The sequence below is a fragment of the Oryza sativa genome, chromosome 8 (assembly GCF_034140825.1).
Source record: "Oryza sativa Japonica Group chromosome 8, ASM3414082v1".
Lineage (NCBI taxonomy): Eukaryota > Viridiplantae > Streptophyta > Magnoliopsida > Poales > Poaceae > Oryza > Oryza sativa.
Window position 1 is genome coordinate 13,835,762 of NC_089042.1, and position 24,721 is coordinate 13,860,482.

The 24,721-nt window shown below is 47.0% G+C and overlaps 2 protein-coding genes and 1 non-coding gene across 3 annotated transcripts; 2 read left to right on the forward strand and 1 right to left on the reverse strand.

The window, feature by feature from the left end:
- Positions 1 to 8,667: 8,667 nt before the first annotated feature.
- Positions 8,668 to 8,774, reverse strand: LOC112936247 (small nucleolar RNA R71). The gene has a single exon (XR_003238374.1). It is a non-coding gene; the product is annotated as a small nucleolar RNA R71 (small nucleolar RNA).
- A 1,083-nt stretch (positions 8,775 to 9,857) lies between these two features.
- LOC136351553 (uncharacterized) lies at positions 9,858 to 10,301 on the forward strand. Its single transcript, XM_066303730.1, has one exon. It carries the CDS (start codon positions 9,858 to 9,860, stop codon positions 10,299 to 10,301), a length of 444 nt encoding a protein of 147 aa, XP_066159827.1.
- Positions 10,302 to 17,967: 7,666 nt separating this feature from the next.
- Positions 17,968 to 20,029, forward strand: LOC136351323 (uncharacterized). The gene is made up of 2 exons (XM_066303317.1): positions 17,968 to 19,354; positions 19,906 to 20,029. The coding sequence occupies exons 1-2, from the start codon at positions 18,104 to 18,106 to the stop codon at positions 20,008 to 20,010; spliced, it is 1,356 nt and encodes a 451-aa protein (XP_066159414.1). The 5' UTR covers positions 17,968 to 18,103; the 3' UTR covers positions 20,011 to 20,029.
- Positions 20,030 to 24,721: the final 4,692 nt, after the last annotated feature.

Sequence of the window (24,721 nt, forward strand, 5' to 3'; positions counted from 1 at the left end):
TGACGGGCTGTTGTAAGGAACTCGGCAGTCAGGGGTGGCTTCTCGAAGTACCAGGAGGGCATCGGATAGAGGGTATTAGCTAGTATATCGGTTAACTAGAATGTATGTATACTATGTATATTAGAAGTATAGGAATAGATTATCTTTCTCTTTTCTATCCACTTAGCTTAGATAATATATTATGAGAATGAGTAGTTAATGCTTGTGTGTCACTCTACCCTTGGATTATCTTAACCCCTGCTTAGAATATGATTATCACAAGTAATATATAAATTATTAGTCAAGTTCTCTTTAAATGATTTTCCCACGGGATAAAATAAATACGATACCCTTGGAATACTCTCGGGTGAAATGCTACAATGGTATATCCGTGCGCTTGCGGATGAACTCTGTAACCATAATATACCAGAAGTATTTCTGTGTCATTGCTGGGAATTATATTTCTAGTAATGTCGTTAAGAATACCAACAAGCATTTCTGGCGCTGCTGCCGAGGAAGATTCATAATAGAGACTACTTGAACTAATATTTTATATTTGCCTCTGTATAATTGTGGAGATTATGGATACCCCATACCTACATAGCATGTATAGTCCGACTGGGTATGGGGTGCCATGCATAGATAGAATATCTTCGAGAAGACTCGGGTTAAGTTTTAAACTTGTATGTCAAGGAAATATCCGAGATCTTAGTCGGTTACGATTGTATTTTATCTGTAACTATATATTCCGTTAAGGATATGGACTGTATTTTGTAATACGGACCCCTTCCCCTATATAAGGAGGGGTCCGAGTGCCTCTAGGGGCACGATTTTCTCCCAGATCATACGATCAATAATACACTCGGCGGATCAATCCCCGGACAGGAGTAGGGTATTACTTCTTGATTAAGAAGGCCTAAACCTGTATAAAATTCCTTGTCTCTAAACCCATCCACTTTTCCAACTTGATAGCCACCCCCTTTTAGTATTGCCGAAATCTTGTTTCGACAGTTGGCGCGCCAGGTAGAGGTAGCATCAAGTTCTTCGCCGACTAGAGCGATGGGTTCCGTCTCCGGCATCGACGACTTCGTCTTCCCTCCTGCAGGCATTCCGGTTCGGCAGCCTCAACTTCAGCACCAACGACTTCGGCAAGATTTCTCTCCTCGACTCGGATTCGAACCAGTCGGGAAGAGGCCAGATCTTCGCTCCGTTCGGTATCCCGAACTCGGCCGAGGTCTACCCCAAGGTCATCTCCGCCGAATTGGCTTCAAACCACTCGAACGAGATCCAATTTACTCCAACACGACCCGATCAAGACGATGGGGCCTATCCGCCAATCCTGATGAAACTCCCCGACGATTTGGCTGCTGTTTTCACTACAAGGGCGTCTTCTCCCCGTAGGCCTAGGCGGGATCCGGCTTCAGCCCCGGTCCGGCCTAGCTCCAGGGAAGTCGGCGACATACTCCAGCCACTCGGCACGGTTTCGACGGACCAACTGGACGGCTACCTCAGCTCCCCCGGCGTCGACTCACGACCAACAGAGATCGTGGAGTATGACGACTTCGGCTATCGCTACAACAACCGCAACCTCGACGACTTCGACGAGGGCTTTGAAGATAACTACACCCCTCTCTACTTCGGCGTCTTCATGGCTGACAATGAGACGGAGGAACAACACAAAGCCCGAGAAGCAGAAGAGCTATGCGTACAACAGGAAGCCGAACGACGCCGACTAGAAGAGGAGCGCCAAGCGCAAGAGCGAGAATGGCTGCAGCGTGAGCAATAGGAACGCGAGCGGGCTGCAAAGGAGGCTAAGGACCGACGACAACGGGCCTTGGACGCCGGGCGACGAGCACGAGAACTTATCGGGCAGCAAGACGTCGAGGGAACTGCGGTCTTTCGCACCCCTCAACAGAACACAGTTGCAGCGATCACCCTCCTCGACACCCTCCTCAAGGAAGACATACTCAACCAAGCTAATCACGTCGTCAACATCTTGAACCAGACCAAGACCATGATCGCCGCCTCGGTCCCGGTTAACTCCGCAAGCATCCGCACGCCGACTGGCAGCCGAGTTCCCCATCTTCGATCTCAAGATTATCACCAGCCGAGCCTCAGCATCGCTGGCGCGGGATCCAATCGCAGGAGCAGGGGTCACGACGAGCGATCTGTTCACTCGCCTCCCGAATGACACAGAGAGCGTCGAGTTGAACGGCCACGCTCCCCACCTCGCAGGCGCCCCGTCGATCTTCGTGATACAATCAACCAGCGCCGTGTGGCACGAGGCTACGCCCCCCACCATTCACCGGATCACTACGACGACGATGTGAATGGAGTCGCTGCCTTTACAAGCGACCTGCGTCGAGTGGATTGGCCAGCCGGCTTCAAGCCAACTGGAATCGAGAAGTATGACAGCACCACTAACCCGGAGTCTTGGCTCACCGTTTACGGTCTCGCAATTCACGCAGCAGGAGGAGACAGCAAAGCCATGGCAAACTACTTGCTAGTGGCTTTAGCGGATTCTGCCCGGTCCTGGCTTCATGGGTTACCCTGTGGCACAATCGGATCATGGGCGGAACTTCGCGACCACTTCATCGCCAACTTCCAGGGCACCTTTGAATGCCCTGGTACACAGTTTGATCTCTACAACGTCATTCAGAAGTCTGGAGAATCCCTTCGAGATTACATCCGACGCTTTTCTGAGCAACGCAACAAGATCTCCGACATTACCGATGACATCATCATTGCTGCTTTCACCAAGGGAATTCGTCACGAAGATCTAGTCGGCAAGTTCGGGCGCAAACCCCCCAAGATGGTCAAGCAGATTTTCGAAAAAACCAACGAGTATGCCAAAGCCGAAGATGCCATTATCGCATCCAAGCAGTCGGGCACCACTTGGAAAGCCGAAGAAAGATACGGCGACTACAGGAGGGAGTGGAAGTACCAATCACAAGGACCGTAAGCGTAAGCCCGAGGAACTTGTTGCAACTACTACACCTTCCTCCCGACAACGTTCGCGCGTGAACACTTTTGACAAGATTATGAACTCCCAATGTCCGCATCATCCCAACTCCAATCACGCGGCCAAAGATTGCTTCATCTACAAACAATTTGCAGAACAATACGCCAAGAACGCACGAAAGGCCTCTGACGGAGATCAAAGCACGTCAAAGAAGAAGGACGATGACGATGATGTCCCGACAGGTTTTCAAGACCATCGCAAGGAAATCAATGACATCTTTGGCGGACCTCTGGCTTATGAATCTAAGAGAAAGCAAAAGCTAACCGAATGGGAGATTAACGCTCTTCAGCCCGACACGCCCCAATATCTTCGGTGGTCGGAAACAACAATCAAGTTTGATCGCTCGGATCATCCTGACCGAGTGGTCCACCCGGGGCGGTACCCCCTGGTACTAGACCCAATGGTTCGCAACGTCAAGCTTCGCAGATCCCTCATCGATGGTGGCAGTGCACTCAACATCCTTTTCGCTAAAACTCTGGATGACATGCAGATCCCTCGCACGGAATTAAAGCTGAGTAATGCGCCCTTTCACGGAGTCATTCTAGGGCTATCCGCTACACCACTCGGCCAAATCACTCTTCCGGTTACCTTCGGCACCCGGGAGAACTTCCGCACAGAAAACGTTTGCTTCGAAGTTGCTGATTTCGAGACAGCGTGTCATGCCATACTCGGACGCCCGGCGTTAGCCAAGTTTATGGCTGTCCCGCACTATACCTACATGATGATGAAGATGCCTGGTCCTCGAGGAGTCATATCCCTGCGGAGCGACATCAAGCAAGCCATCACATGCGACAAGGAAAGCTGCGAGATGGCCCAGACCCGCGAGATCACGCTCGCCCAAGAAGAAATCCGACTAGCTGCATCCACAGCAAGCGAAGGAGAAGTGCCTGTGACCAAGATGCCAAAGAGCGGAGAAAGCGACGCCAAGACCAAGAAAATTCCTCTAGATCCTTCTGATCCTACTAAGACTGCTGTAATTGGCGCTGAGTTAGATTGTAAATAGGAAAGCGCGCTCATCACCTTTCTTCAAAATAATAAAGATATCTTTGCGTGGAAACCATCTGATATGCCTGGTATTCCTAGAGAGGTGATTGAGCACTCTTTACATGTTAAGGAAGACGCTAAACCAATCAAGCAACGACTCTCGCCGCTTCGCAGCAGGCTTCATTAAGGAAGTCCATCCCGATTGGCTGGCCAACCCAGTCCTTGTTCGGAAGAAGACGGGACAATGGCGTACATGTATTGATTACACCGATCTCAACAAGTCTTGTCCCAAAGATCCCTTCGGGTTGCCTCGCATTGACCAGGTAGTTGACTGAACCGCCGGCTGCGAGCTACTCAGCTTTTTGGATTGCTATTCAGGATATCATCAGATCCGACTAAAGGAATCTGACTGCTTAAAGACTTCATTCATCACGCCCTTCGGGGCCTACTGCTACATCACCATGCCTTTCGGATTAAAGAACGCAGGAGCAACTTATCAACGCATGATCCAGAGATGCTTTTCACCTCAGATCGGCCGCAACATTGAAGCTTATGTGGATGATGTAGTCGTCAAGACCAAGTAGAAGGATGATTTGATCACAGATCTAGAAGAAACCTTTGCGAGCATCCGCGCTTTCAGGATGAAACTAAACCCTGAAAAGTGCATCTTCAGAGTACCGTCAGGGAAGCTGCTTGGATTTATGGTGTCTCATAGAGGCATCCAAGCCAACTCGGAGAAAATCAATGCCATCCTCAACATGAAGCTGCCAAGTTCCCAGAAAGATGTTCAAAAACTGATTGGTTGCATGGCGGCGCTCAGCCGGTTTGTTTCGCGACTCGGCGAGCGGGGGATGCCCTTTTTCAAGCTGTTGAAGAAAACAGTGGGGACAATTGTTAAAGGATATACATTCAGGCATCTGTGGTAACCACGCTGCCGCACGAACCATTGTTGGCAAGGCTTACCGGCAAGGTTTTTTCTGGCCCACAGCTGTGTCCAACGCTGACAAGATTATGCGGACATGTGAAGGTTGTCAATTTTTCGCCAGACAAATTCATCTACCAGCTCAAGAGTTGCAGACCATCCTGTTGTCTTGGCCGTTTGCGGTTTGGGGGCTTGACATGGTCTGCCCGTTTAAAAAGGTAGTCGGTGGTTATACTCACCTCTTTGTGGCTGTTGACAAATTTTCCAAGTGGATTGAAGCTAAACTGGTCATCACAATCACGGCAGGCAAAGCTAGAGATTTTTTCATCAACATTGTGCACCGGTTTGGGGTACCTAATCGAATCATCACTGATAATGGCACTCAATTCATTGGCGGAGTATTTAAAGACTTTTGTGAAGACTTCGGCATGAAAATTTGTTATGCCTCCGTAGCGCACCCTATGAGCAATGGACAGGTCGAACGCGCCAATGGCATGGTGCTCCAAGGAATAAAGGCACGAGTTTTCGACCGACTGAATCCCTATGCCGGCAAGTGGGTAGAACAGCTGCCATCTGTACTTTGGTCCTTGCGCACCACTCCCAGTCGGGCCACGGGCCAGTCGTCGTTTTTCCTAGTCTATGGAGCGGAAGCAATGTTGCCCAGTGAGGTGGAATTTGAATCTTTACGTTTTCACAACTTCAGCGAGGAGCGCTACGGAGAAGACCGAGTAGATGATCTGAACCGACTGGAAGAATCCCGCGAAGCAGCCTTAATTCAGTCGGCTCGGTACTTGCAAGGGTTGCACCGTTATCATAATCGCAACGTTCGATCACGAGCTTGTTTAGTCGGCGACCTGGTTCTGAGAAAAATTCAAACTACACGGGATCGGCACAAGTTATCTTCCTTGTGGGAAGGACCATTCATAATCTCCGAAGTCACTCGGCCAGGTTCTTACCGACTCAAGCGTGAAGATGGTACTCCTATTGACAACTCTTGGAATATTGAACATCTTCGTCGTTTTTATACTTAGGCATTATTTTTGTATTTCCCTCTTTGACTGCTAACATCAAGTTTCTCCTTGAGTTATCAGTCGGGGGCTACTATAATAATAATGGAGTGTGATTTTTATCAATTCAATTTGCTTACTTGATTTATCATTGCCCTACTTGATTTTTTGGCTTAGTCAATGAGGACTGAAAGTTTTTTAATAACTTTTACGGGTTTTAGGCTCAATAAGGTTTGACAAAAGCTTTTAAGAAATCAGGAGCTAAGTTTGAAATATCAAGCACAACATAAATTCATCAGTATTGTACAAATTGTGCCTCCATCATCATCATCATCAGAATCATTGTTATGATATGACATCAATCAGTATCAGTTTTTTCATCATCGGAGTTATCAGATCTAGTCGGCCGAAGGTCGTTGTCCTGGAATCTCTCAACTACATCAACGGCAATCTTATCGGCGGCTTTCTGCGCATCGTTGATGAGGTCAAGGGCGGCCTCTTCGCTCGTCCCATCTGCAAAGCCATCAATGGCGTCAATGTCGATATTCGGGTATAAAGACTTGGTCATTGCCAACGCCAGGCTTGCTCTCATACTTCCAGCCTTTTTGATATTCTTAAAGTATGTATCCGGAGTAATTCTCAGCTTGTTGAAGATTTCGGAAGCATCAAATGTACTCGGACCATTGTTATTGAAGAACATGGCTTGGACGAGTGGGGTAGCAGCATTGGCGACTTCATCCCTAGCCCCTTCAAGCCTCTTGATTTTGTTGACCAAGACATCGAATTGAGCCTGAGACTTGATTTTGCGATCTGCATAAATAGATTTATATCAATGAGTGGGCACAAGGAAAGGAATAGTTTCTGGAGTATTAGTCACCAGTACCTTCGACGTCTTTCAGAGCCGAGTCCCTTTGTCTCGCCAATTCGGCCTTGTCATTCTCCAGAACTTGGATTCGTTTTTCCAATTCAGATATCTTAGCAACTTGCACTGTATTGCTTCTTGTTAATTGATATTGCAAGAGTGGCAGCATAAGTAAGTTGGATAGAGATTGTATTTACCTTTTGACGAACCGCTCAGCTCAAAGTTGGAATCTTGAAGCTCGGCGATTCGGTCCCGTAGATCATGCTCAGTTTTTCTGGCAAGCTCTTTAGCTTCGTGCAGCTGATTTCTGGTGGCCTCAAGGGTTCCAAGATGGGGAACTAACCTCTCAAGAGTCGCAGTCTTCGCTTCGTTCCTGAGATGGATTCTCTGCAATACGAATTCGTTGGTATTTGAGCAAAGTAGCAAACAGGATGGTTGAAGCTATGCATGAGGAGACTTACATTTATGATGCGAGTGGCTTGGCTGAGTGCCTTTTTCAGCAGGCATACTTCCTCGTCTTCCTTTTTGCTTGTTTATTACAATTCCCTGAGGTTGCATGTCGTCATCCCACCACTTGACTAAAATGGGTGGGCGAGAATCTTCAGCTGACCGTATCTGAAGGATCTCTTCTTCGTCGCTGATCATTGGGCCTTGGGCATTCATGAATAAAGGTGAAACAATAAAAGAAAGTCTGTCAGATCAAAACAGGTTCGGAGGATGTGTTTACCTGCAATAATTTCCGGTCGAGGACGAGCAGGCTCTTGTACTTTGACAGGAGAGCTGGGCCCTGGATCAGCACTGGCATCCTTTCTAGGAGGGCTATTCGTTTGAGCTTCTACTTCGGGAATATCTCTATTTGGTTCTGTACCCGACTTCCAGTCGGGGGCTCCTGATTAGCATCGGCTCCAGCTTCGGCCGACTGGTTCCCAGTCGGGGGCTCATTGCTAGCTTCTACATTGTCGGTTGCCGGTTGTTTGTCACTCGAACAATCCTCTGCAGTTGGCCTGGTTTCTTTTGAAGGGCCTGTCTCCATGTCAGTCGGCTCTGAGTCTTTTCCGGAAGGATCTATATCAGATGGTTTCCTACGAATTTGAGTTATGCCATTAGTGTTATTTCAACAGTGGGTGAGCAGCAATACGAGGAAGATGGCCAAATGATTCGTACCTGGAAGATTTCCTGATTTTTGGCATGGGACGACTGGACGTTTTCTTCTTCGGATTGGTTTGCCTTGGTTGTTTTCCAGTCACCTCTTTATTACCAGATTTTCCAGCATCATCGCCCTCATCATCACTCAGAACCAATTTCCTCTTGCAGGAGTCCGACTGGCTGGCTGATTTCGAGGTGTTTGGTTGATTATCAGACCGAATTTTTGGTCCTCCACTCGCCTGACCAGTCTGCTGGCGAGGTGATCGGCGTTGAGCAATTCCGGAGCGTCTTCCGGAGCGTCTGGCCGTTAGTCGCTGCTCCGTAAAAAACCCTGTCGACAGAGAAACCAGTCGTACCAGCGCCACCGACCTTCAAGACTATGGCTAACAAGACTCTCCGCGAGTTCGCTGCTCTCTTTGCTGACAATGTGGCCATTGGGCCGCAGGTTAACATAGGGGACGTAGATTTCGACTTGAAGTCTAGCCTCATCACGATGGCGCAGGCTAGCCCGTTCTGTGGCAAGCCTAATGAGGATGCCTATGCTCATCTACAACAATTCTTGGAGATCTGTAGCATGTACACCATCAAGGACGTCAGTCCCGATGCCGTCAGGCTACAATTGTTTCCGTTCTCCCTTCTCGGGAGAGTGAAGCAGTGGTTCTATGCCAACCGTGCTGCTGTCAACACCTGGGATAAATGCTCTATGGCATTCCTCTCGAAATTCTTCCCGGTGGGCAAAACCAATGCCCTTCGTGGAAGGATTTCCAGTTTCCAGCAGACAAGAGATGAGTCTATTCCAGAAAGATGGGAGCGTCTGCAGGAGTACGTGGCCGCCTGTCCTCATCATGGGATGGACTACTGGCTGATCCTGCAGAACTTTTATAATGAACTCACCCTGATGTCCCGCGATCACCTGGACGCGGCAGCTGGAGGGGCTTTCTTCTCTAAAACGGTTCAAGGAGCCATTGATCTAATAGAGAAGATGGTCTCCAATATGGATTGGAGCGAGGAACGACTCCAGACCCGTCAGCGAGGCATGCACACCGTCAAGGAGACGGAGTTACTTGTTGCCAAGCTGGACCTCCTCATGAAGCGACTGGGTGACCACGAGAAACGGCCACAAGGCACTGTCAAGGCCTTGGACTCTCACGTCACATGTGAGGTCTGCGGCAACATGGGTCATTCTGGGAATGACTGCCCGGAAACCCGTGAGGAGGCGATGTACATGGACAACAACAACAACGGGTAGCGTCCACAAGGAGGTCAGGGGTGGAACCAACCACGCCCATATTATCAAGGAGGTAACAACAACGGTAACTTTTCTAACCAGCCCTCCTTGAAGGATCTCGTTTTTGCGCAAGCTAAAACCACTGATGCGTTAAGCAAAAAGCTTGCAGCCAATGACAAGGTCCTAGAAAACATAAATGTCAAGTTAGATGGCTTTGCTTTTGCTTTTCAAAATCAGCTGAGCTTTAACAAAATGATAGAAACCCAGCTAGTTCAGTTGGCATCCTTAGTCCTTGCAAATGAAACTAGGAGGATTCTGGGGCAACCCGACTCCTCCCTTGAAAATGTCAAGGCGATCACGACGAGGGGAGGTAAGTCCACTCGTGATCCGTCGTATCCTAACCCTGCAGGAACTAATGGGATATCAAAAGAAGCGCCATCTAATGACTCGGCTGACAAGGAAGTTCAGCCAGAAAAGACAGTGCCGCAAGAGTGCTGCGACACACGGTTGCTGCCGTTCCCTCAACGGAGTAGGAAACCGTCAGTGGACGAGCAATTCGCTCGTTTTGTTGAAGTAATCCAGAAGATCCACATCAACGTGCCGTTGTTGGACGCCATGCAAGTGCCAACATACGCTAGTTATCTCAAGGACATACTCAACAACAAGAGATCGCTCCCAACAACGGAGGTGATCAAGCTGACGGAACAATGCAGCAACCTGTGATACTCCACAAGCTCCTGGAGAAGAAGAAAGATCCGGGGTGTCCTACGATCACCTGCTCGATCGGGGCACAACAGTTCGACCAGGCCTTGTGCGACCTTGGAGCTAGTGTCAACATCATGCCAAAAGACGTCTTCGACAAGCTCAACTTCACGGTGTTGGCACCAACACCAATGCGCCTTCAACTGGCTGATTCGTCTGTCCGTTACCCGGCAGGGATAGCGGATGATGTGCCAGTCAAGATACGGGATTTCTTCATCCCGGTTGACTTCGTGGTGCTGGACATGGACACGGGAAAAGAGACGCCGCTCATCCTGGGACGCCCGTTCCTTAGCACCGCGGGAGCCAACATTGACGTCAGAACGGGGAGTATCCGTTTCCACATCAACGGCAAGGAAGAGAAGTTTGAGTTTCAACCGAGGACGGAATAATGCTCCATAGTTAGAATAAAGTACGGGCTGAACCCATAGAATATTCTAGAGGTCGATGTGGAGCCACCCAAGACGGACAGCCTGGTGAAATTCATGCAAAATTTCCTAGAGAAGGAAACAACGATGCTTAGGAACCGTTATTGGAAGACGCCGGTAAAACCACCCATACCGGCCAAGAAACTAGAGCAGCCGGCTAAGAAGAAGCCGCCGTCCGCACCAAAACTAAAGAAGGTGGAGGGAGAAGCCAAAGATGCCCGCTCCATCACCTCTGGAGACGGGTAGAAAATCCGCAAACTGAACTGGATGGAGGTACAGTCTTGCACGTCGGACTTTAAATGACGCGACCTTCGCCAACAGGAAAATTGGTATGTATCCGCATATTTGCTTTCAACAATTTGAATTTTTGCATCATCACATGTTTGAATTTCAAAGTTGCATTTAGGATTTTTGAATTTTGAGGAAATTCTTCAAACGAATTTTTCAGAGCAAACCAAAATAAAATTTTCAACGAAAATTTGTTGTGCCATGACCACATTGACCGTTGGAACCCAACGGCCGAAAGTGGGGCCGGTTGGGCCCACCGTGGGTTCGGCCGAACCGGCCAGGCAACGGTTCCCTTCCACTTTTGGCAGGGTAACGGCTAGTGGGTCGCACATGTCATTTCTGACCGTTGTGGGTACCCTATAAAAGCCAGCCGGCCGAGAGAGGGAATTCCACCCCATTTCAAGACATTTTCATTCCCTCTCCAAAGTTTGCTCTGAAGTTCATTCAAGCTTTGATAGTTTCCCTCAAATTCAAACACTTAGTTGCATATATACAAGTTGCTTTGATGAAACTAACCGGCGGGTGAAATTCTTGTCATTCCTAACCCCCGCCGAGTTAGTCCGTTCTTGCTCGATTGTGCAGAATGAGGAGGCGACTGTCTCGTCTGTTCAAGGGGTCCGGCTCTTCATCAAGTCATCATGACGAGTCTAGTACTCGTTCATCAGCAGATGCCTTGATGGAAGACGCCGAAGCTCCGCAACGACTCCTTAACGACACCGACCTCGACATTGTCAGTGATCGGGAGAGACAAGCCTACTACATGCTGAGCGACCGGGAGTATGCTCACACGCGAGAATACTCTCAGGAGCTGCTGAAAAAGATAGGTATGGATATTGAATTTTGTTCTATTTGGAAAGCTGTTGGTTGGCAGAGATTTGCTGTGGTAGATGAGCCTGGTTCTCGTTTGCTTACCTCGCAATTTCTGTGCACTTTGAAAGAAATAGAAGATGGTATTTCCTTTCGCTTTTTCCGTGAGGAGTTTACACTAACATGGAAAGGCTTAAGTACACTTCTTGGTTTTCACGATTCCTATAAAATCAATCTCCAGAAAGGAATTTCTGGGTTCGAGAAAAATAGGTTTTGGGAAGACATTTCTGGTGCTCCAATTTGCAAGAAACCTAGAACGAATGATATCCATAATCCTATACTTAGGCTCATGCACAAATGGATTGCTATGACTTTGTTTCCTAGAGGTGATCTGGGGCCCATTAGGGGAGATGAATTGATTATCATGTTTGCCATGGTTAGAAAGATCAAAATTGCTCCTGTGAAATGTATGATAAGGTAATGGTTAGAAAGTATAAAGTCATCTGCTCCTGTTGAGTGCACTTCTCTGATTACTCGGATAGCAAAAGGGCTAGGGGTCGTTAGCGACCAAATTGCTTTTATCTCAGCCGCTCGTTCGTGAACTGATGAGGCTTATCTAGTGCAATGGCATATTTTGAAACATGGAGTAGATGGATTTTTTATTTACTTTTTCGCCGGTTGTACAAATGAAATCCCGTTGCCAAATACAAGGTATCATTTGTACAACTGCCGTGAACTAACCATTCCCTTGCAGACCATAGAAGAATCTCGTGCAGGTGGAGCATATAGGGAGACGCGCAACATGGCAAGAAATGAACGAGAAAGTTCATCATCCTCAACACCCGTGAAGATGTATGAGGTGGGTTGGGAGCCAACTGGGGACGCACCCGGATGGACCCAAGCTCCACGCCACAACATTGGAGTCTCAACCTGGGCGAGTGCCAGTGATGACCGGTGGTGTGCGCCTCATGACATCCAATGGGGGGACAACCAACCTTCCAGATCAAGTGGTGTGTCTCCATCTCCAAGTGAATGGCGCTCAAGTTTCTCTCGTTGGGACTTGGGTAAAATCACTAGGAGAATGGACATCCTTGATATGCAGACGGGAGAGACCCAGTACAACCTCACGGAACACATAGCTCAAACGCAAGAATGGCAACAATCTGTTGATGCGCAGTTCACCAACTTCAACAACATGATGCAGCAACAGCACGATGACCTTCAAGCGTACTTCCGTTTTTAGGGGTTCAATCCTTATCAAGGACCCTGAGCGAAAGCCAAGCTTGGGGGAGATATCTCTCCCCCCACTGAGGTAACTTGTATCACATTGCATATTTCCCTTTTCAATTGCATATTTGCTTTCCAATTGCATCTTATAAAAATGAAAACAACATAAAAATTTGCAAAATAGAAAATACCAAAAAGATAGGATAGGTTTGAGTCATGCTAGGTAAGACAAGCTAGTTCTCTTTGTTGAAATGATGAATAGTTGCTCTATTTTATATCTCTGATATATGGGTTCTTGGTAAGTGCTCTCTCAAAGGTCAAATATAAGTAGCCAACAATTATCCGGGAACATGAGGTAAATGAGCTGCACTTGCTGATCTAAGTCTAAGTTGTTGCGAGATATGAGATAGTAAATATGAGTTGCTATGATTCTGATACTAATTTGACTTGAATTCCAGATGTTTTGTTTTTCAAAATGATAAATTGAGAGTTCCTCATTTATATAATTCCTACCAGAGCCAAAAATGTGCTATCATGATTAAACCATATACACTTTGGTTACTTGCCATTCCATTGAACTTTTTCAAACTCTTGTGATTTCTGTAGATACTTCTCATGCTCTATGATCAAGATCATACACCCACATATATGCACATGCCAAACTCCTACATGGGGAGCTAGGCAATATTCCATTCCATTCCCATATTACCACCAAAATAAATTCTCCATGCTTTCATGTGCTTTCTTCTTCTAAAGAAAAAAAATATCCTTTTGAAAAAAAAGGGAGGGAAAGGCATGGTTATGAAAAAAAAAGTTATGCTCCATCAAGCATGAGCATGATGTTGAAAAAAAATGTAGTCATGCCCTCTCCTAATTAATAAAAAATGGATTTTTGGGATAAGAAAGTAAGCACAAAGGAGAAGCATTTTCTTTATTCTTCATATATCATTTCCACCATATACCACACACATTTTTTGCACAATCTTGATTTTGAGTATGTTTAGTTATCTGCTTTAATCTAAGTTTTTGACTTAGTAATAAATGTGAATGCAAGTATGCCATGTTTGATCCCTACCGAGCTCTACATATTAAAACCTTAGAGTAGGAATCAAAAAGGCAACAATTGGTGAGGAATTCATTTTGATACACTTGGAGAGAGTGAGTGAATCATTTGAGGAACTTGGCTTTCTTTTGCAAAATCATTTGAAAACTTCCGGAATAAGAGTTGAATAAAGATTGGGTGATTGGTGCTCTAATTACTGTTCTGTCTTTCAACCGCTCAAGGCAAGGAAAAGCAGTGTCTCGTGGGAATCAGGGGTAAGGGTAAGCCACCGTGCCAAAGATTATTTAATCTGAGAGAGAGTACATATACCTTGCACCTGTATCTTTGAGATATGCAGCATACTAGCAACTCCTGATCAACAACCAAGTCTTTGTTTCCTTTCGTCCTTCACTCGGGATGAGCAAAGGTTCAAGCTTGGGGGGTTTTGTTGACGGTTGTTATCGATCAGTTTCGACCGTCAATATTACCAAAATGGAGGAGAACTAGTGATGCTTTCAATGCATAAATATGTTAGAATAATAATATTCCACTAGTATTATGTCTACTAACCTTTTGCAGAGAATAACAATAAAGTGGAGGAGAATCGACATCAACTCAGACGATAAATCAATTGGACGATGTTGAAAACCAGACTTATGTATGAATGGGTCAAGAACTCAGAATTGACACGACAAACTGGGCCAAAATTCACAAGTCTGCAGAGAAGAACAACAGAGGAGGCCGCCAGCCAAACCATGGGCTGGTTGGGCTAGCCCTAGGTTCGGCCAAACCAGGGGGTTCGGCCGAACCTCCCCTGCCTTCGTTGGATCCAGGTCTTGGCTGGACGGTTGAGATGAAGCCCCAATGATGGTTTGAGGGTATTACCGACCATTCCAACCGTCACAACTGTCATAGTTAAGCTATAAAAGGAGTTCCTCTTCTCACTTCACACACACACCTCAAGCAATAGCTCTCTCATTTCTCTCAAGTTTAGTTTAGTAGTATCTAGCTGGTGGAATAGGAATAGAGCAGAAATCAGGAGTCCGGAAGCCTTCGGAAGAGTTCGGGTATGGCTCTAGTAGCTTTTCTCTTCTCTTTTGTAAGCCTTGTACTTTTATTAGAATACTTAGCTTAGATAATATATTATGAGAATGAGTAGTTAATGCTTGTGTGTCACTCTACCCTTGGATTATTTTAACCCCTGCTTAGAATATGATTATCACAAGTAATATATAAATTATTAGTCAAGTTCTCTCTAAATGATCTTCCCACGGGATAAAATAAATACGATACCCTTGGAATACTCTCGGGTGAAATGCTACAATGGTATATCCGTGCGTTTGCGGATGAACTCTGTAACCATAATATACCAGAAGTATTTCTGCGTCATTGCTGGGAATTATATTTCTAGTAATGTCGTTAAGAAATACCAACATATGCCATAAGGTGCGCATGGAGATGACGGACGGATGGATCGAACCGAGAGGAACAGATCGAGTGGCGCAGAAGTAGGCAAGATTTGTTGCCCTATAGCAACGCTAGGTGCGCTTAGGTTCATCGGCAGAGTGGTTACGAAAACTAAGGATTTAACTAGTTATTATCCCACGCGTTGCCACGGGTGCAAGAGGGCATTGAAACTATTTTTAATCTTAAACCTCTTTAGATATGAAAGTAATATTGAAATTTGAAATGAAAGTACACTCTCATCTTAATTGTATTTGTCTACCAAGGTCATGGCATATCGTATTATGGCCTTTTGCTGTTCAACATAGACCCATGGATCAGCGAGAAAACATTTATTCCCAACTGCAAACCATGGCATATAGATGCATATCTATGGTCACCATGGTGTTTTATAATACTACAAAATACACAACGAAATTGGGGTGGCACATGAGGTTGCATGGTTCAGGTTTCATAGCCAGTGGAGAAACCCAATGTGACATCCATGGTTAAAGCAGAAAAGAAAAACATATCCTCAACGTTAGTAGAATGTAGCTTGGAAAACTGCAAACTGACGGAGGAAATAAATGGTGTAGAACATGAAAAACCAAATCAAACAATATATATGAAACCCAGATTGCAACACCGTAAAAAAATATCTTGCAATTTTCAACTGCAACAAACAACTTACATTGTATAATAATGACCCAAAGGGCATCATGTGCCATATAATTTAATCAAGTCTACTAGCAAAGTGCAGGAAAGTTTCATACAAAATCCACACACAACCAAGATGAGCCTATTCGAAAGTTGCACAAAATATTCAGGAAAGCGATCCCTTGCCCTATAGCAAACTTTTCTTTGTTACTCCTCACAATGAGCGGGAAAAAACACAGCTGTGTGACAACATATGATGATCTATTTAGGCATAAGGAGTTCACCTAGAAAATGAAAACTGAAGTTAAAGCAAAAATTAATGAGGTAGAACAAATAAGCATACAAATTGTTATGTTAATAGTGCGATACAGGACCATTAGAAAGGAAAGAGCTTACCTCTAAATGGGACTTAAAGGAATTGTTTTCTTCACCATCCTAGGAACAATAAAAAGATGTTGGATGTGCCCTTTATTTTTGCTGCAGGAATGTTCAATTCAATCCTTCTAGCAAAATACTTGTGTATAATTGATGATTGTAAGCAATGGACTTGGATACGGAAACTAAATTGAAGGGAATAAATTTCTAGGACAATAACATAAGATTAGAAATCATAACATAAGCAAGGAATATTCTACATAACATGTCCAAATTGTTTAGACAAAAGAGAGTACAACTCTAACTTCATGTAGTTGAGTACCTGAGCACACTGGTTAACATGTAGAGGGAAAATAAGAGCTAATGTTAGCTTGCTATTTCATGGAAAATTTCACGGTAGAAACATTGTAAGTCTTCATTTAATATCCAGGTGGGTTGTTCTCGATCAGGACACGGAGTCCTTTAGGTGACGTAACACATGAGAGGGCAATATAAAGCTGTCCATGGAAGAAAACAGGGCTTGGTAGATAAACTCCAACTCGGTTAAGTGTTTGTCCTTGACTTTTGTTTATGGTCATGGCATACGAAACTTGAATTGGAAACTGACGATGTTTTATTTTAAATGGCCACTTGGGGTCAGTTGAGATAGAAATTATCCTTGGAATATATGAAGTGGATCATGTTGCTTTCCCTGTTATTACTTTTGCTTCAATAATGCGATGAGTTAGCTGTGTGACTATGAGTCTTGTTCCATTGCACAATCCCTAGGATGGGTCGAGATTCTTAAGTAGCATAATGGGGACACCAATATTGTCACGCCCGGAATTTCTATCCAAAATTCCAAACGCTTACATGTGTGTGAACCCTCGTCCAGGAATCAGCCGAGGCACACAATAACAAATTGATAATAGAGTACAATTATTACTCTAATTAATAAGCGAATAAAATGTCATTACAGAGGTAGATAGTTCCTCTCAATCAATAAAGATCTAAGCAGCGGAAAAATAAGATAAACGGCGCAGACGGCTCCACTCCACAGGCAGCTTGACCAAGGCTACACCTAATCCTCCACACCATCAGCCTCATTGTAGATCTCTTCCTCTGATGAATGATTGCAAGGTGAGTATATGACATACTCAGCAAGTCACGCAGCAAATATGCAAGTGCACAAGGATACTGTCACGTCCTGATAAATTCATCCCGAATTAAAATTCATTTTCTAAAAGGAATAATAGAATTGATTAAAATTCGAAAAGAAATTGGCAAACACTAAAATACGTGCAAGAAAAATTCAAATGTGGCCCGGAGAATTTTTGTTAAATTCTCCTTGGTCTAAAATGAGCCCTCAAATTTTACTTGAATTTTCAGAGCACCGGAAATATTTATTAAACAACAACAACAATTATCAAAGTTCAATAAAAAGAAAATCTAAAAATAACCCTCCTTCCTCCTTTGGGCCAAGTCTAGCCCGAAGTCTCCCTCTCCTCCCTCTCTTTCTCTCCCTCTCCTTCTCTCCCTCCTCTTGGGCCTCCTCCCCTCTCGGCCCAGCTCCTTTCTCCCCCCCTCTCTCTCCCGGGCTGTTTCCCCCCCCCTCCTTCCTCCCGGCCTGCCTCGGCCCAGCCGGCCGGCCTAAGCCGCCTCCCCCTCCCCCCCCTCCTGGGCCGACCGCCCGGCCCAACCCGAGCCGCCCCTCCCTCCCGCGCACGTGCGCCGCGCGTGCACTGAGAGCGCGCCTGGCCGCGCGGGGCCCACGCGCCAGGCCGCCGTCGTCTTCTTCCTCCGCCCGGCCACCTCTCTCTCTCTTCCCGTGAAACCCTACTCCTTTCCTCCCTCAAATCCGTGTGATTCGCTCATGGGATTCCAAAATTAAATAGGGGAAATTAAACCCCATTGAATCCTCTTCAATTCCCCCTTAATTTCCCCTTGAATGGTGTCTTCAATCCTCGGGAACGGACGCGCCAAGTCCGGCCACCAACCATTGCCGCCGGCCGCCATTCCCGTCGACGTTCCCGCTCCTCCCGTGGCCGGCTCTCTCCCCCATCCTATAAAATGGGATCCTCATCCTTCGTTCTATCGTTTTAGCCCCTTCCCGAGCCTCCCCGTGGTCGTATCACCTCTCCCCGCCTTCTCCTTCTCCCTCTCCGACGCCGGCCGGCCTCCAGCCACCTCTCCCTCCTCACCGGAGCATCGTCCGGCCGTGCCGTCGCCTCCCTCGGCTCTGCAACACCGTCCCCTTCACCGGCCTTACCGTCTCCTCGCCGGAAACTCGCCGGAACGGTGCCCCCGCCGGCAACCAGTGGCATTGGTGCCACTGTACTCCCTCCAGCCGGCTGCTGTTCATCGCCGGTGCGCCGATCGACGCCGCCGTCTCCTCCTTCGACACCGCGGCATCGCCTTCTTCCCCGGCATCACCTCCTCCTCGCCCGAATTTCGCCGGAACGCCGTCGCCCGCGCCGGCCTCACCTTCCTCCTCGTCGACATCTCCTCCGGCTGCCCCGGTCGCCGCGCCAGAGCGTCGGCCGACGTCGCCGTCTCCTCCCTCGGCGACGCCGCATCGCCCTCCACCCCGGCCTGCCCTCGGTTTCGCCGGAACGTCGCCGCGAACCTCTCCGTCCGCCTCGCCGGAGTTGTTCGGCCGCCCGTCCCTCCTCGCCGTGTACCGGTCGGCCACCTCCACCACCATCTTCGGCATCGCAGTCGCGACGTCGTCCTCGGCCTCGCCTCCCCTTCGACCGAACCCCGCCGGTGTTCGTCGTCATCATCCCGTTCCCTCTCGCCCGGCTCGTCGTCTCGCGGCGCCGCCTCCGTCGTCGGCATCGTAGCGGCGTGGTCCTCGTCGTCCTCGTCCCCGTGCAGCCGCTGCCGGCTGTCCTCGTCGCCTCCTCGCCGGTCCCGGTCGTCGTCGTCGTCGTCGTCCTCTCGTCGTTCCCGGTCGTCGTGGCGTTCGTCCCTCCGTCGAGCCGTTCTCGTCCGTCGTCCGCGTTCGTCAAGCGAGCCGCTGCAGCCCCGTCCTCGTGTTCGTCCTCGGCTCCGCGTCGTCAAGCCTCGTGCCGGCCGCAGCTCGCCTTCGCCCAAGGATCGCCGCCGAAGCCGTCCCCTCGCCGTTCGTCTCCGTTGTGCCCGTCTGTCTCCGCCGCGCCCGTTCGTCGTTGTCGTTCCCACGCCTCGTCGCGTGGTGGTAAGGTTCCCTCTCCCTCGCTGCCCCGTCCTCGTCCTTTCGGTGTCGCCCGTGCCCGTTGTGCGGTTGTCGGCCCCGGTACCCGTGTACCGGTGTCGGTAGTCGTTCACGTGTGCGGGTGGTGACCGTGTAGTGTCCGTGTTAGTGTGCCCGCTCGGTAGCCGCGTGGTTTCCACGTGTGCAGGCCGTGTGGTGTCTAGTGGAGTCCGTTTGTTGGCCACTCGCCTCGGTTGACACACGGGATCCGCTTCCGTCGACCCGTGGACCGTCTCTGTGCACTCGGTCTACCGCGGTCCTTTAGGTTGACATGTGGGGTCCGCATGTCAACGGCGCAGCCTTCCTGTCTTTTCCAGGCTAGCGCTTACACATGTTTTATAGTTGCAAAACCTAATTACAATAATCCGCAAATCTCCATATAACAGCATTAAACTTCGGATGATCATATCTTGGTCATACGAACTCTGAATCGACCCGTTCAAGTCTCCTAATGTTTGTTATAACCTAAAGAACCCTGTGCTTTCTTTTTATGTGTTGTTATTGCTTCTTTATAGGCTTGTAGCTTTGCTTGTGTGCTTCGCGTAGCTTTCGTCGTTCCGGAGGTTCCCGAAGCGTGGTTCGTGGTCGTCGCCGAAGGTTCGGAAAGCCGTTCTCTCTGAGCAAGGCAAGTCACATCACCCTTGAGCATATTGAATCCCAGTTTATAAAATTATTTTGATTTAAATTATTGCATTATCGCTTTGTTTAAATTCCCGCGTTATCACTGTTTTATTTAGCCATGCCTATTTACCTTTGTTATGACATTATTATTGCTATTGTTATTAGTACCTTGTTCACCCTAGAATAAACAAAACCCCAACTAGTGGGTACTCTAATCCTGGTTCCACTAGTATGAATTTAGGTAGATGCTTCGCTGATTAATTAGGCAACATTAGGTGGTTTTATAACTTTAGACTTTGGGAATTCTCATATCATTTGGACACTATGGAATTGTTGGATTATGGTGGAATTGGACACACCTCTCTTCCTCTTTCAAAACCCCTAAAACCTGTTTTCGGTGGGGTTTGGGTGCATGCCAGTTATGGGAAGTAGCACCCCGGCCACTATAAGGACTAAAGCTCGGGCCTCTGTTGCAAAGCACTACCGTACTTCCACATGTCTAATGGGTAAGGCTTAGTTTGTGGCTCAGTCTAGTCATAAACAAAAGTACACGGATTGGAGATGGATGAAGTCGGGCGTCGATGGACATTCTCCAGGGCAAATGAAGGCTACACGAGCTGCGGCCCGGTAGTCGAGATGTCATACGGCGGAGGGTTGGTGCCCAATGCTAGGGGCTCAGTTCTGCCTGCCTGTCCCGGGTATCCCGGCCGTAGGTAGGATTGGGTCGGTACTCTTGTCTAAGGCTAGGATGGGTTGGAAACTATGTCACATCTTTACGACGGGTTCCAAGGCCATGGAATGCGGAGTAAAGATGTGTCTTGTGGGTAAAGATGTACACCTCTGATCAGAGTAAATCTATTCGAATAGCCGAGCCCTCGGATATGGGCAAGCCGAGCAATGTACCCAAGTCAGTGTTTTAATCCTTAAAATTTGCTCAACAACTAAAATATGGAATGGTTGGCCTGGGTTGGCTTGGGACGAGCTGGAACCCAGGTCGGGTTGCCAGTTCGGTCCAAATCATCGTAGGCCTTGGGTTAAGGCAGGTTCGTGAAGGTTCACGGCCTTGTTTAATAATACTGTGTAGCTCTAGGATCGTCTTTACAAAATGGCTTTGGGCAACTAAGTGACTTTTAAATGCGGTTTACTGCAAAACCTAACCCCTATATTATTATTCCCTTGTACTTCCCTTGCATTAATCATGCACCTCCGGTGTGGCTTGCTGAGTACTGTGGTTGTACTCATTCTTGCTCAATCTTTTCCCCCTTCAGTAAGAGAAGCTTTGGAGAAGATGTCTTAGGTGGAGTCCTGGCTTATACCCCAGTTGAGCGCCTGTGAAGATGGAGCCGTAGGCCGCTAGTCCGCTGCTGTTTATTTTTGCTTGTCAGGCCTGAAGCGCCTTTGTAATAATGTAAATATTATCGATATAATAAAGATGTGCCTTTTGTATCATGTTTGTTTGGTGTACCCCGGCTTTTCCTGGGACGGGGATTAATACACTAGCGTTCGGGAAAAGGCAATTTTCTCGGTCGCGACAAGCTGGTATCAGAGCCATCTCGACTGTAGGATAAGCCAAGTGGATAAAACCCAAGGACATATTTTATAAATAAAAATTATTTGCGAAAGTTCCTCTTTTCTTCTTCCCCTAATGCTATGTGCGAAAGGTTTACCCTTTTCTTCCTTCTTCAAATTTCAACTAGTACTAGATGGTTAGTTTTGCAAAGAAGAAGATGTCGTCAATTGTCTGCCGAAGCTCCAGAAGGCTGCAGGATCCGCTAGCGAAGTGGAGGAAGCAGTGAAGCCAGCTGAGAAGAAGCAGGAGTGAAGATCTTGGAGAACCCGTCGCAGAACCTAAGCCACCCTCTAGGGTAGAGTCGTTAGTCGTGTGTTTCCTTGCTTGTGTGTGTAGCGCATGGTTTTCATCAGTGGGGTGTGATGTAACCATGCTAGGTTGATTGCTTAATCAACTTGCAGAATAAGTGAAACAAACAACACATCAACAAGAAGAGTTAGTTCCTTTAAGGTCCTGTCCCTAGTTCTGGTCTATTCTTTCCTAGCTTGTTTCCTCTCTCACCTCGATCCCTGTAACAGATGTTTAACAGAGAAAAAGGAAAGAATGTCAGAGGGTATGCCTCCAGTAACTCAAGTTTTCAACTCAATCCACCACTGGTCTCAAGAGAGTTAACCAGGGCACACCCTTGGTCCATTCCAAGCATGCCGCTTAGTTCACAGCTACCATTGGTTGGAAGTCAAGACCAAAATCAGTATGTGTTTGATCGAGCATTTGCCACCCAGGTCAATGAGCTTCCAATGCCAGAAGAGGATGTCCCCTTTTGTCACGATTGTAGAGAACAAGGACACTATGCCCTGAATTGTCCATGGGTATATGCCAAAGAAGCCCCTTCCTTTGGTTTAACAGTGCAGACATCGCTAAACCAGCCTCCTCGCACCAAGTCAAGCTTGCAGCCTAGTGTGCAAAGTAGAGAGCCCAATGGAGAGAATCCGTTGAATCCCGGGAATTGCTTTCCTCCTAGCCTTTCGTACCACGTGGGGTCACGTACTAAGCACGCCAAAGGCAAGAAGAGTAAGAATCAGAAGAGAAAAGCGCCGATGCGAACTGAAGAAGAAGTACGTAAGATGACTATTACCAGCACCGAATGGCCTCCAGCAGGGATAACTATTCCTAGACGTCAAAGAGGAAATACCTTCCGAGGTGCACGACAGTTGACCCAGCACCTCCTAAGCCATGGTGGCAGAGTATCTGATAGTGAAGGGTCAGATCAAGTCTCCTCGGATTATGAAGATGAGTCTCTCCGACGTCTCGGCGAGGAAGAGATGGAATCAAAAGCATGCCCCCGTTGTGGAGAAATTGGACACATTGCTAGCAGGTGTCTCACACTTTGCCCTCATTGTGAAGAAGACCATCCGCCAGGTGAATGTCCCACCCGCAAGGTCACATGTTTTCTGTGCGAAGGTACAAACCATGTGCCCAAGGATTGCCAACTCAGTGTGTTGTTGACCAAGACCGCAGAAATCCAACGAACAACCCTACGATTGTCTCGTCAGCTAGTCAGCTCCAACAGCAACATCGACGATATAATCCACAGCACCAATGCTCCTCTTGCTGCACCTGATTCTGCAGTAAATCATAGCGATAATACCTTCAGCACCAACCATTCTCTGCACCGACAGCCTCAGCAAAGAATCTCTCCAGAATCAGAATGAGTATCCATGTTTGTGATTTTCAGTTCGCTACTTATCACTGTAACCGGGAGTTTGCAGCAATCATGTAATAAATAAATATATTTATGTCTGTAAACAGTGAGCTTGCTATGTTTATGGATGATTCATGTTGAGGATGCAATGTACCGATGTTAAGCACCTTCCCTTTTTGTTTAAGGCAGGGCCTTGTATTCATGTAATAAGGGAGACATGTGTAATAAAAGCAAGTTCTAGGAGGGTCATTTTGGAAGATGCTGATATGGAATTATGTGTATAATTGTTTACTGTCAAAGGAGACCTAGGGTCTCATTTCAGAGGAATTATATTCTAACCTCGAGCTAATAACCAACCTGAGGATGGAAAAGAAAATCAAGTGATTAACCAAAGAGACATTTGTTTGGACTAAGAGTTTCAGATGTGTCTTTTTCGGATCAAAGGCAATGACAGTCAGTATAGCTTTTGGCGAAACACTTCAAGGTTTCACTGAAAGGTAGCAGACCAAAGGACCTCATCGCCACCAGAAGCATCCACAACTCTCGGAGTGAAGAGTACTTAGTGACAAAGGTCAAAAGATGACTGATAGAAGATATCGAAAAAGATGTTTATTACCAGGCAAAGAAGTAGGTCGAAAGGTGATTGATAAGAGAAATCGGGAAAGAACACATCAAGGTCAAAGGTGTAAAGGAATACGTTGAATGCTAAACTGAGGACAACATGAAGAGAATAGTGGTAAGTTAGACAAGCCTGATATTCTCATGATAACCAGCATGGTATCCTAGTAATGACAAGCTGATATCGACGCATAACGTGAAGTGGGTAACTTGTATGAGGTTGACGCCAAAGATATGAATTATGAGAAGTTCTGGAACTGAAGTCCCATCTTCAAGTGCCACAATCCAGTCGAAGTCAGCAAGAGGTGCAACCAGGGAAAAGTCAGGTGAAGAGAAGATTCCATCTGCAACAGGAGATTGAGCCAAGCAGTCCAGAGTGGAGAAGTTTTGCTAGGCAAGTTTGTTATAAAAGATGCGGCGGAAGAAGTCAGACAAGAAGAGAAGACCGCCCAACCTATCTTCTTGCTAGCCTCCTCGAATCTCGGGGACGAGATTCCTGTAAGGGGGGTGGATTTGTCACGTCCTGATAAATTCATCCCGAATTAAAATTCATTTTCTAAAAGGAATAATAGAATTGATTAAAATTCGAAAAGAAATTGGCAAACACTAAAATACGTGCAAGAAAAATTCAAATGTGGCCCGGAGAATTTTTGTTAAATTCTCCTTGGTCTAAAATGAGCCCTCAAATTTTACTTGAATTTTCAGAGCACCGGAAATATTTATTAAACAACAACAACAATTATCAAAGTTCAATAAAAAGAAAATCTAAAAATAACCCTCCTTCCTCCTTTGGGCCAAGTCTAGCCCGAAGTCTCCCTCTCCTCCCTCTCTTTCTCTCCCTCTCCTTCTCTCCCTCCTCTTGGGCCTCCTCCCCTCTCGG